This window comes from Dryobates pubescens, chromosome 19 (assembly GCF_014839835.1).
Source record: "Dryobates pubescens isolate bDryPub1 chromosome 19, bDryPub1.pri, whole genome shotgun sequence".
Lineage (NCBI taxonomy): Eukaryota > Metazoa > Chordata > Aves > Piciformes > Picidae > Dryobates > Dryobates pubescens.
Window position 1 is genome coordinate 17,501,346 of NC_071630.1, and position 12,881 is coordinate 17,514,226.

The 12,881-nt window shown below is 39.6% G+C and overlaps 1 protein-coding gene across 1 annotated transcript in view; it reads right to left on the reverse strand.

Moving 5' to 3' along the window:
• Positions 1–4,226, reverse strand: part of MYLK3 (myosin light chain kinase 3) — a 31,812-nt gene extending 27,586 nt beyond the window's left edge. Inside the window, exon 1 of the mRNA XM_054170086.1 lies at positions 4,110–4,226. Within this exon, the coding sequence (XP_054026061.1) occupies positions 4,110–4,118 (9 nt within the window). The 5' untranslated portion in view covers positions 4,119–4,226. The remainder of the gene's footprint in view (positions 1–4,109) is intronic.
• Between the last annotated feature and the right edge of the window lie 8,655 nt (positions 4,227–12,881).

Genomic DNA, 12,881 nt, shown 5'->3' on the forward strand with positions numbered 1-12,881 from the left:
AGGTCAACAGGAATCTGAATTGCAGGTATTAAGGCCTGGTCTCTATCAGGTCTATCCCAGCAACTCTGTAATCCAAGCATCTAATAACTAAAATATAACAAGAGACAACTGTTCAAAGAAAGACTAAAAGGTCATTATGTGCAGTGCAAGACACAAAACCAAAAACATGAAGGACGGGATGTGAACCAAGAGCACCTAACTAGTTCCAAACAACACTAACACAGGACTCCTAGAAGTAAGTCTGAGTAGCAAAACTAGCATGATGCTGCCCCCCACACCCAAAAAAGAGTGGAATGCACATGATCTACCACAAATGAAATAGGAGAGGAGTATCAAGATTATCATATGTGAAGGCCACGATGACTTCAAATATCTCAGTAAGTGGCCATGTCCTAAAGTAAGAGTCAACTCCAGCAAATCAGCAGAGGAAAGCAAGCAGCACCACTAAGGTTAAAAGGGTTAATGCAGCTGAATGACATTGTTCAGCTCATGGGAAAGAAAAGCTTGAAGGAAGCAGAGGCAACTTGGTCTTCAAGCACGCATTCAAATACTCCTATCACTGCCTGTCCCAACAAAGAGCCCAATCCGTTCATGGAACACAAAATGCCCCATCTTGCTGCTTGAGCATGAACTATACACTCCATCGTACCTGAACTGTGACAGAAGTTTCCAAACAGTCTGTAAACACACTCAGGCCACTGTTTACAGAGCTACCTGGTGTTATGAGCCCTTCCATAACACCAGGATCAGCTGAGACAGCCACTTACTTGAGTATAAGCAGGCAGATCAACAAGTACTACACCAGAAAGACCACCATCAACAAACGTACAAACAACACGTTCCTCACTTCTGTGAATTTAAGGGCTAGCTTTGTGAACAAAGAATGATTTTCCAAGAGATAACAATAATGAGTTCAGTAAAGCAGTCAGAGTAACGTGATCCAATGCAAGACATCCAAAACAGTTATTTTTGATTCTTATCTCACAAAGGACTAGGAAACCAATAAATCAAACTAAACCTAACATAGCTTTTACCTGTGGAGCTTAACATGCTTTCAGAAGTACCATTATCATTATTTTTATAGAAAGGAAAATTGAAGCAATGAATAGTAAAGAGCTAGTCAGTCACATAACAGTCACAGAACAGATCAATTATTAAGAAACAAGATATTCTGAATCTCATTATAGCCTTCATATTATTACAGAAGTACTCTGATCTACACAGAGCCAAGTCACAGACAATAATGTAGAAAGACAACTGCAGTACTGACTTCCCCCCCAGAACTAGTTCAAAAAACCTCTCATCATTTGCTTTGATGGTTATAAAGCCACATTCTTGTAGTCCTTTTGGAAAGATTTCTCATTTGCACTCCTCCAGCAACAGGTAAAAGAGAACTGGCAGAAAACTGGCACATATTCCAGGCTTAATCTTTGTTTCTTTAACAAAAAACTGGACATGAACCATTTAAACACATCATTATCTGTTCAGCATGAAGAACAGTTGAACAGTATATTCAAATTAACAGACAAAAATGTTTTCCTGCTTTGTTTCCATAGACAAGAAATCATGTGGCCACAGGGGTATCAAATATATCTAGTCCTCTGAGCCATTCTGTTTCTTATGTAATAAATGAAATTACATTGTACTCATGGCCACATTAAATTCACTACACCACACTACATTCATTTAAGGCTTCAGAACAATATCCTAGTTGCTGAAATCAGGAATTTGGTCCTTATCTTCAACTGGGTCAGAATTTGGCTTATTAATGTTTGAGTTAATTTACTCCATAGGCTCTTTAAAGAATGGAGATGAAAATAAACCGTTTCTGAAAGCCCATTAAAGCTATTTTTGAATGAAACACAAGGAAATTATTTCTTCAAAATTCTGGAATTTACTGGTCTTAACCACAATTATCTGATCCATTCTCCTTTAAAATGCAACTCCTACACTTTTTTAAATTACTTGAACATTATTATATGCACACTGCAAAAGCAAATAAACTGAAGAAAACAGAAACAGTACCACTGAAGCAACTGAAACTGAACTCCAGGGATATGTTTAAGACACACTGTGGTTTAGGAAGAGCTTACACTGGTTGAAAAACAGATTCCTACTCCCTTTTCCACCACTGACTCATCTATATTTATCTCCTCTTGCAGGGTTTGTGGTCTGTGGATGAGTGGTTCAGCCTTCAGAGTCAGACTTTCTTTCACTCTATTTCCTCAGATATAATGGGGTTCAGATCTCACAATTTTTCAGTATTCCTACAGAGCACACAAAACCACTGCTTTTACCACAGGTAAATGGGTTCCTGCAGAATCTGGCTCCTCACAAGATCATTCCAGCACAAGCCTGCTCAACAGATTGTCTTTAAGCCATCAGACAACTCAAATGACAAGTGGTAACAACCAATGTCCATGTGATTTGAATGGCAGTTTGGCATCCTGAACTCCAAATACATTGCTTAGAATGAAAGTTTCAAATGTGCCAAGGCTCTCATGAAAAATAAAAGTATTTACAAAAGGTGAAGCCTGCCCTCATCATTTAAGAAACACCTCCTTGACATCGGCAGTTGTTCTGCAAGCCAACAGACTGCACAACCTGGCCAAGAACACCAAACTAACAGCACTTTACAACAAGCACCAAAACCAATACTGCACCATCTAGGAAGTCCTTACTTTAAAGCTAGGCTCAAAATAAACCAGTAAGGAACCCCTTACCGTGAATCTCTTTATGTAATCAGAAACACAAAATCCTCCCATGCTCAAACGAAGGGATCTGTGCAGGGATGTTTCTTGATACAAAGTTCCCATCCTGTTTGGCTGCTGTGGTGGTTGCCCAGGTAGCCTGCAGCCTTTTACTGAGGAACGCTGTACTGGCTCCCTGGATCTGACTAGAATTCTGCTTGTGTGATAAACAAGGCATTTCATCTTATCTAACACTACACCAGGCATTTCAATCATTTCACTTCCTTATCAGCAGTACTAAGTTCTATCCGTATCCCAGCAGCTCACTTCCTGAATTACTGATAACAGCTACTGTAAGGCACAGAAACAGAAGACAACAGACAAAACTCTTGAGTCACTAGGGTCCTTTCTTGGCATTTCTCTGTTATTTTGTGTATTTTTTACCAACTGAACTTTTCTTCAGCTGTAACTTATTTGTTTCAGCCAAGCAGTGACAAGACTGCCATTTATCTGACTGCTGCTCTTTTTTTTCCCCTACAGCAAGACTGATCATTGCTGCAGCTTATTTGCTATGACTATTATACATGTAGACATTTAGTTTATTCCCCATTTCTTAAGCATAGGAACAGAAGGAATTAAAAAAAAGGACAAATATTCATACTCCATCAAAATTCACACTCCAAAAATTCACACTCCAAAATTCACAGACCAACTTAGGCCTTCAAGCACCATCTCTGCAATCTGATGTGATGCATAACTATTCACTTCAGTCTATAAAATAGCTTACAGCCATACAAAAGTACTCACTCAAATGTACATTGTTTTGAAGTCCATGTAGAAATATTTATGAACCCCCAGATTTAGAATCTTTTTCCCCTACCTACATAGTCATGATGAACCCAAATGACGTTCCTCCTCATGCATCTAATCCTCAGCTAACAAAGACCTTTTTATTTTGCCCTGTGTAAAATGCACTCTTTTCCCCCCCTAATGAGTTCTTACATGTAATACTGTGTCAGTAGAGTACAAATATACAAAGACAATAGATATCAAGATGTTGAATGACCTAAGAAACAAACTTCTGGAGAAATAGAAGGAAATCTGTTTTCAGTTATCATCTGTGCTGTCCCTTCCTTCCCCACTCTACCTACAGAAAAATTAGCTCCAATTATTAGCTACAAGTGATCTAACATTAACCTAAATCCCATCAAGCACGGGTATACAAAATGATAGCCACTCAGTATGGATCAGCCATCCCTGAGCAGACAGGCAGGTATCTCAGCCAGCAGTATCTGGGCTTAGCATGAGCCATGTCTTCACCATTTGAAATTACAATACAAGTGTGTTTTACCTTAGGCTGAGCACACAGGCACTCTCCCCTAAAATAACCAATCAAGCAAAGGGGACAAGATACTGTACCTTTATCATTACTATCTAAGAGATGACAGGTCCAGAAGTGTGGGTATAGATCTGGCTACCCCTCTCACAGCAAAAACAAGTGCTTCATTTCCACTTGGGTTTGTACATCAAGATAACCAATATGCTGTTAAAAAACAAAATAAAACCAATGTGAACGCAGACAAAATGACTGAATTAAGCTGAATGAGGAACTCTTGCAGGACATAAGCTAGGGAGGAGGAGGCCATGCTTGCTGTGCTGCAAGAATCTTACTGCCTGCCAGGAAACGTTTTTCAGGTCATTCAAACAAGCAAAAAAGCAAGGGGCTGCCTGGGGGACAGGATGATTTGACCACAGCTCAGAGATGGGATAGTTGTACCAAGAGTTTAGTACTCTAACATCCTGGTAAAGGAACATAAGCAATATGAGACTGCCTGAGATACTGGACTAGGGCCTCCAGAAAAGCCAGGTCAGTCTCAACTGCCAGACTTCGGAGTAATTTCTAACTCTGTCTCTGTGCCTTGGCTTTTCCACCTATAAAACTCCTCCTAGCTTACAAAATATCTTCAGAGCTTTAGAATCCATTATCACTATTCCTCCCTTTAAAAGGTAAAACCAACTCATAAATCGTAGGTCAGAACCATCTCAAAAATTGAGATGCATCAGCTATCTCCCCACAGCAGCACAGAAAAACTGGTGCCTTCTGAGTTGTAAGCACTGAGAATGCTGCTGAGCCATTTTGCCTGGATACAGCTAGATTGTTGCACACTTTGTGGCAGCACTCTAAGCAGTATTCCAGGCATTTGACAAGGAACATTACCCAGCCACTCTCAGTGGAAGAGGAGACTATCCACATGGGTATCAAGCTCTTGAACACAGCCTTAAGCTTCTTCACTGACATGTAACTGATAATATGGAATTAAAAACCCCTACTGTGGATCCTAAGAAAACAATAAATACTACAGCTATTCAAAAGGCACAGCACTTAGGAGATAAACTGGGAGACCCCTAGAGCCAGGGCAGGGAAAAAAAAGCATTTTTAACACATTTATGACTTAGTCCAATAGCACAAATAATCATGTTCCTACTCCAGATTTAATAAAGAGAAGCTATTACTTAATGTGGCAGCAGAGGCACGTATAGCATGTAAGTGCCATGCCACAGGGCAAAGCTTGCATGACAAACAAATCCTTTAGGAAATTTGGCAAACACTCCAGAACAAGAGAGGCTCAGCCTGCAACCTTCTATTAGCAGATCTAAATACAGAACTGTGGTGTAAACCAACACCTTCCTGCAGTATTTTAATTAATACTAAGAATATAATTGTGATGATGAGCTTCACTGCCTTTTTGTCCATTCTAGCTCCTGAAAAGAATAAATTTGGAGCTTTTCTCTCCCACGTTTTCATTTCAGGTCCTATGACGTCAATTCTAGACTGTTTTCAGAAGAGTATTACAGTAACAAATCAGTAGCAGTAATGTCACATTCAATCCACAAGAAGAAAAGAGTCCACTTTACCTAAAGGTAGACAAAACAGGCAATGGACACAGGACTGCACATTCTTTAGTACTAGGGAACAGAAGAAATGCAAAGCTTTTCCAGAAAACACACAAGTAGCACACAACAAATTAAACCAAGCTCAAGGTTAGTACTTCAGCTTTTAGAGCAACTCTTCGCAGCTGCTAACCTTAGTCTCCAGAACTTCTCTTTCAAAGCCAGAGACGTGATGTTTGACAGCTAAAGCAGTGCATTTGGAGCAAACACCAAGAAAAGGAAGAAGGTAATATCAAGAGGGTATCAACTATTACAAGCTTCCCCAGCCAGATGCACTAACTACAGAGCAAAATGAAGTGGCTTAGCATTTCTGAGGTGACCTTTCATCTCCCATAATCAGCCTCCAGGAGGAAGTGCATTGTCTCACAAAACCACCCTACTTACAGAAAAATTATAATCCAAACAGCATTCATTAGCTGGAACTGTTATCATGGCAGTTAATACAGGTATCTTGCTTCGTGAAAATAAGTAAGGAGAAGCTTCAGACCCTTGGCACATTTCTTTTACACACTGAGGACTTGTACTTCAGTATTTCAGAGGCTTGCTGTCATTAATAATCAGAGGCAGGGAGCTACTAACACTAACACCCAGTTGGACTTCTTGTGACTATACCCAAAACACCTAATTGAAGGTTCAGAGCTCTTTTCCAAACAGGACTGCCAAAATGTACCAACAACTTACCCCTTCATTACGCTTCCATCCATGCAACAAGCTAGAAGTGAATACCAACATACAGGAACGTTCCCAGGGAGACGTACACAGAAATCAGCAGGCAGAGTAGTGATATTAGAAACATCCAAGTCCCCTTCTGTATCTGATCAGGACAAGCATTCAGGAGCCTGTGAAGACTGACTGATGAGGCATTTTCCAAGAGCAGTCAATTCCTGGTTGTCTCTGTGCCAGTATCAGCACATTTCCAGAGCTGCTCCGCTCACAATGGCTTAGTACTAAAGGCCAGGTCTGAAAGCCTCCCCATCTCATTAATATTCATTTTATATTTAAAATCCCATTGACACAAGAACTCATCCCCAAGGCTAGGAGCCTCAAACTACGCTCCATTTTTAAACCTGCAGTATTCACTCTCATTGTTTCAGAAGGAAAACATCAGCAGAGACAGCTTTAGGCAGGCTGCTCTTGTTTAAGAAAATAGAATCTAAAGCCCTGCTTTAACTTCATTAGCCCACAAAGACACTAAGACTAATTGCACAAACCTAGCTATCAACAAATCTTCATTCTTTCATTATTCTCCTTTTGTTTCAGCTGCCAAAGCAGATGGGTATAACATTTGCAGCTGAATAAACTCAGGAAAGGCAACCTGCCTAGCTAACACTTCAAAAATAGCTACAGCCACCATAAAAGCAAATTACAGGACCCAACTGATTCTGTATCTACTTTGTCTCCTGGCAAGCACGTAGATGATTTTGCATTCAAAGCTTACCACATTACACAGCAAACCCATTTTCAATGGTTCTAGGAAAAGAGAACACAGAGAACACATTCAAGCCTTCCCTGTAAGGATGTGCACCTCATTTTTTTGCTTCTGTATCACACAGATCAACACTACAGGCAGCAGACAAGAAGCCTGGGATGCTGATGCAGATAACACCCATACCCTATTTGTCTCCACTACTACAGGGACAGCAAAAGGAAAAAGCAAGATGAACTTTTCTAGTTTTACCTTGCCAAGAACTGGTTTTAACAGAGATTTGTTGGTAGAAAGCCTGTTACTTTTCAACACAAAACACGGTTCACAAAAAACCGAAACCAAAAGTATCTGACACCATCGTTCCACCTTCCCTCCAAAAAGCCTACAGTAGTGAGAATCATAGAATAATAGAATCAATAAGGTTGGAAAAGATCTCAAAGTGCCACATCCAATTCCTTTTTGAACACCTCCAGGGACAGTGACTCCACCACATCCCTGGGCAGCCCATTCCAATGGCTAACAACTGTCTCTTTGAAGAGCTTCCTCCTCACCTCAAGCCTAAACTTATCCTGATGCAGTTTGAGACTGTGTCCTCTTGTTCTGGTGCTGATTGCCTGGGAGAAGATACCAACCTCCACCTGGCTACAGCCTCCTTTCAGGAAGCTGTAGAGAGCAAGAAGGTCTGAGAAGAGCAGACCAAGCACATTTCCAGGAGTTGGGATGAGCAGGCTGTTAGTTGCATTGGATGGTAGATTTCTGTCAAGCCTCTACTTCACACACACAATTCTGTACTTTATAAAAACCACTGACTCATACCATCTTGCCCACTCTGAGGCAGCCACAAAATATGGCAGGTAATTACCTCTCATTTCAATGGTCCACAAACTGGAGAGGACATCAGTTCTGTAAGCCCCAGAAGTATGCATGCAGCACCAAAACTGCATGTCCAATGAACAAATGGGTGGAAAACACATATATAAGATCTTTTATATCTGACTTCGAAACTCAGAGGTAAGTCTTTTCAGATGTATTTTCACTCTGGCTGTATGGATTGCTGACTTACACACTCTTTCTATGAGTATCAAGTAACTAGGCTCATTCTAGTCCTTAAAAACCTTATTGCACTGTCAATCCCACTCCCTAGTGACGGTGCAGTATCTTGTTCACACTGTGTCTGAATTAGTTCCCCCCAAGAAAAGCCCAATAAACTCAAATAAGGATACAGATGGGGAAGCACAAGCAGAGGAAAACAATACCATCCCTGGAGAATTAGCCTCTCAAACCACTGAATTTTTAAGCAAAAGGGAACAGCTCAATTCGAGGACAGCTTGAGTAACAATATCCTTACTCCTCCTACAAATGAAGCACCTTTCCAGTCATCTCTCCTTTGCTCTCCAAATTGCCCTGCTCCTCCACGCATCTCCAGAAATCCAAAACACATGCAATGCTCTCTCTGCCATGACATTCTACATAAGGTCCTCACGTCTCTCTTCAGTAGCCTTCATATACTCATCTTTAATTACCCTTATTATATCCTTCTGCATTATCTATTACATCTAGACTTTCTTTTTTTCTACTCATAATTCCTAGCTTGGTCACACTGCTCCCTGCCTCTTTCTCATGTCCGCAGTGAGCTGCAATTATCTTCCTCTCTTTGCTATATAAGGAAACTCTACTGCAGCTACAACACTGGCTAATAAGGAGAACTGCATGCCTGAAATCCCAAAAATTGAGATGGATGTAATCATAGCAGTCTGCCAGTGGCTTTTCAAGTTATTGTGCTTTTGGGTATTATTCCACTCAAAGACTGCAAGCTATCAAAACCCCCTTAAGATATGAAGGTTGGATCAGCAAGAAACAGTAACAAATTGACAAGCAGCAAACACCAACCACAGGAATGTTTAATCTCCACCTGTTAGTCTCACAGAAAAAAAAAATATATATATATATTATATTGTGACTGTCTCAGATTCCCCATGTTCAAATAATTTTCTTGTTTCCCATGAATGCATTTGTAGCACAGGTACTCCAAACAGAGTGTGACCCCTGTTTTCCATTTGCTGTACTTCAATTTTTGGTCTTCCTGTAGTTGACAGAAGAATGGTTCCCTTCATTTTGCTTTCAAGGTCTTGTAATGCATAAATGAATTTTTTTTTAAAAGACTAATCATTTTGAGGCCTATCTTCCCATGTACTGTTGCCATCTGTCTCAAAGTCAAAATTGCTGAACACTATCCATTTTCTCTTCCAAACTCTGTACTCCTTTAACCTTTTTTTTCCCCCAGAACTACATTTAGATGCATACGCACGAGCTGTAAGTAAACGTGAGCTGCACTGTTGCTAAGTAACTGTGGGCCAGCAGATAGCACTGTGAATGTTGTAAGCAACATCACACAAGTTGCCAGGTTTGTAATTTAGTAAGTGCCAACAAATGTAAGCTAAATATTTCAGATGACTCTCAATCTTCTTAAAATGGACATGAGCAACAATGAAAGAAAAACACACTGAGAAGTGACTAGACTCATGAGTAATCCTACACACTGGGAGACACTTTGTTCCCTATCAAGACATTTCAGCTATTCTTCAAAATGCAGCTTTTAGTATTTATCTAAATTGGGCTTCTTTCTCCATTTCCCATGCAGCCCAATATTCACCACTTTGAGGTACTATTTTAAAAACACTCCTCTACAGGAGTGTTTAGAATGACCTTATGTAAAATTTTTAATCATTCAGTCATTGTTTTAACAACAACTCCTTGAAAACCTTTCATTTGCTAGCAAGACCTGTTCTTGCCAAAAAAAAAAAAAAGAAATAATCCTCAATCAGGTCTAACAATTCTATGATTCTAATGCCCATCTCCAAATCCTAAGATTTCATCTCTTTTTTCCCCACAGAATAAAGCAGCAAAACTACAGGCTTTGGATTCTCAATCAATTCTTGGCCAAGGCTCAGTATTATCTCAATGCCTTCAGTGTTTCACAACTGAACGCAGCATTTTTCTTTCTTTAAAATTAGTCTGTCCTAAAGAAGAGAGATGTGTTACTTTTTCACTCCACCAAACACTCAACCAAAAAAAAAAAACACCTCTAAAACCTAGAAAAACATAAATTAGAAGTTGAAAAAAAAAAAATAATTAAAAGCACTAAATAAAACCAACCCAAAGCCCTTGTTTGGGATCTGATATTTGAGGCAAATATCTCCATTCTAGTCTCCCTCTCTGTAAAATCTGCTTTTCAGCCACAGGGTAATGATAATCTGTGAAGTCTTCCCCAATACCTTGTCCCATTTCAAATTTTTAATCAGCGTAAGAGTATGAGAATGAAAATAACAGGGAAATGAAAGATGTTTGTAAAATTTGACTGAAGAATACTTAACATATCCAAGACTTCCAAGGCAAGTGAAAAAGAGGCCTTAAACTTTTTTTTATTGAATTGCCAATTTAAGTTTCAGAGTTCCTTAACCTTGAGAAATTAGTAATCTCTACCATTTTTCACGACTCAAGAGCTAATATCCCACACTACTTTCAGTGAAGACAGCAAATAATACCCATTAGCAGGATTTTAAGATCACATTAGGTCGAAATGAATGATATTCTGAAGAAAAACAATAACCTTTCAGTGTGCTTTCACTAAAACAGAATACTACGCTCTTCCCTGAATAGACAGTAGCTGTCTTTAGAATAAGGCTGCCACCTAGTAGCACAATAGAGTAAATGCACAGAAATCTCAAAGTGAATTGTGAACCTGCTTGATGATCTGACATTCTATCACAAAGAGCTATAAACACTGGAAGCACACTTCTACAGGACAAAGGGGTTGGCGGGGGAAGGGGAAAGTGTCAGGAAACAACTTGCGAGATGGTGGTTTATAAATAGGCAGTTCTCTAATGCAATCCTACATCATTCAGTTCAAACCATACAGTTTACCTAGTCAGGTAAGCAAAGACATAGAAGCAGTACAGTGGTGATAATCATCTGTGGTGATGATATTTTTTGATTTTTTTTTCCCCCAAGGTAGTTAAAAACCCTGCAGCCTAATTCACTTTTTAAGGGGAAAAAAAACAAACCAACCAACCCATCCACCCATCCACAAAGCACCTGGTTTTCTATTTGAGACCTCATTCTACAAAATACAATGAAAGCTATTAAGTCAGAGTGAAAGGCCTTCAAATGCAGGGCCCAAAATTTTACATTGATCTATAGAGTCAGCAAAAAAAGCCAATGTGCATAAGCAACTTCCTGAAGTGTTACCATATTTATTCTCGCTTCTTGGAAGCTATGCAGTTTCCAAGTATGTGAGCGCTGCAGTACACAGAATTTTACTCTCTCATCATTTAGCTGTCACTGGCTTTATTTTGGTTTCATAGATCAAAAGCCAATACATTTTGCAGCTATAATCTACACTTACTTGCCAGTGTTTCACCCACTGATCATTTGTAGCGCACAAAGAGATCTTGAAACACCAAGAGGTCGATGCCTATTTCGCACAGTGCAGGCAATTTCCAGTTCAGTCACTGAATATATTCCAAGAAATCAGTGTCATAGCACACACCACAGCCAGAGTTACCAGGGCTTTTGGAAGATGTTGAAGTGTCCTGTCTATACAGCAGAGGTTTGTTTCTGGTTAGTGGGAAGAAAAAGTTTTGAGAGATTCACTAGCTACAAAGCCCCACTCTCTCCCTAGGATATTTTTAAGGCCATCTACTTCCATCACAGCTTTCTCAGCAGCAAAAGAAGAAAAGCATGACAAGTGGAAAAGAACTGACAGCAGAGATGTGGTGAAGACAAAGGGAAGTAGTACAGAAATAGAACTCAACCACTCTGTACCACGAAAGCAGAAAAAAAACAGTCTTGTGCTTTTGAGAGGTATGAACATTATTTTCCATACTTGTCAGAGAAAACACCTAAAGTTAAATTTTGTCACACTGGACAGCCTGTAATAGTATTCCCCTTTAGTCCTCCTAATCATTGTAACAAAAGAAGCAACACAAGCCTGATCTTATCCTTCACCTTTCAAAATCAGAATTTCCCTTTAGTCACTCTGACTTAACTTACCATGCAAACATATCCTCTATCCTGAAGAGTTACTCATCTGTCCTTACTACTGGTATCTGTGACAGGCTACACATTCTGGAAAGCAGAAGTCTACACCATGTAGGGAAGTAGGCCTTGTGCTCACAATTCCTCATTTACTGGAATAAAGACAAATGTGTATTAGCAGTTTAAGTGCATTTCCACAGCCATCCCTCTCATCCAGTGATAAAAAGGTCACCTATCACTCTTCAGGAGATAAAAATCAAAAATCACTTTCTGTATTTCCTGCTTCTGCTTACAAAGTTGGCATCTGATCAGTCCCTTTGGCAGAACTCAAAATTATCACATCTCCTTCTTTTAAGCAGTAACTGATAAACTGTGTTTCAGAGCATAGCTTTATAAATAAAAATCTCTGCTCCCACACAGATCAGTTCTGTAGCAGAATCTCATTAGGTAATTCTCACTATTCAAGTGCCATTGAAAAGCATGAGTAATACTGAAGAACAGCTAAGACATTTAGTTGCAATTCCTCCTCTTAGAAAATTGAATGGAAGTTGGCAAAAACCTAGTATGGCAGGTTTTAAGAATGCAATTACCTCCTACACCTCTTTCCTCTGGATTTTACAGGGCATTAACTTTTTCTTCCTTGGAAAGAAAAAACCTCCATATAATTACTAAAGTAAGAGTTTTGGCTCGAATTGCACTGTATCGCTTTAACAAAGACTCCTTTGCTGATTATCTTCCCTGCACCTATTTTTCACCAAAGCAGCTAATTTGTGCAC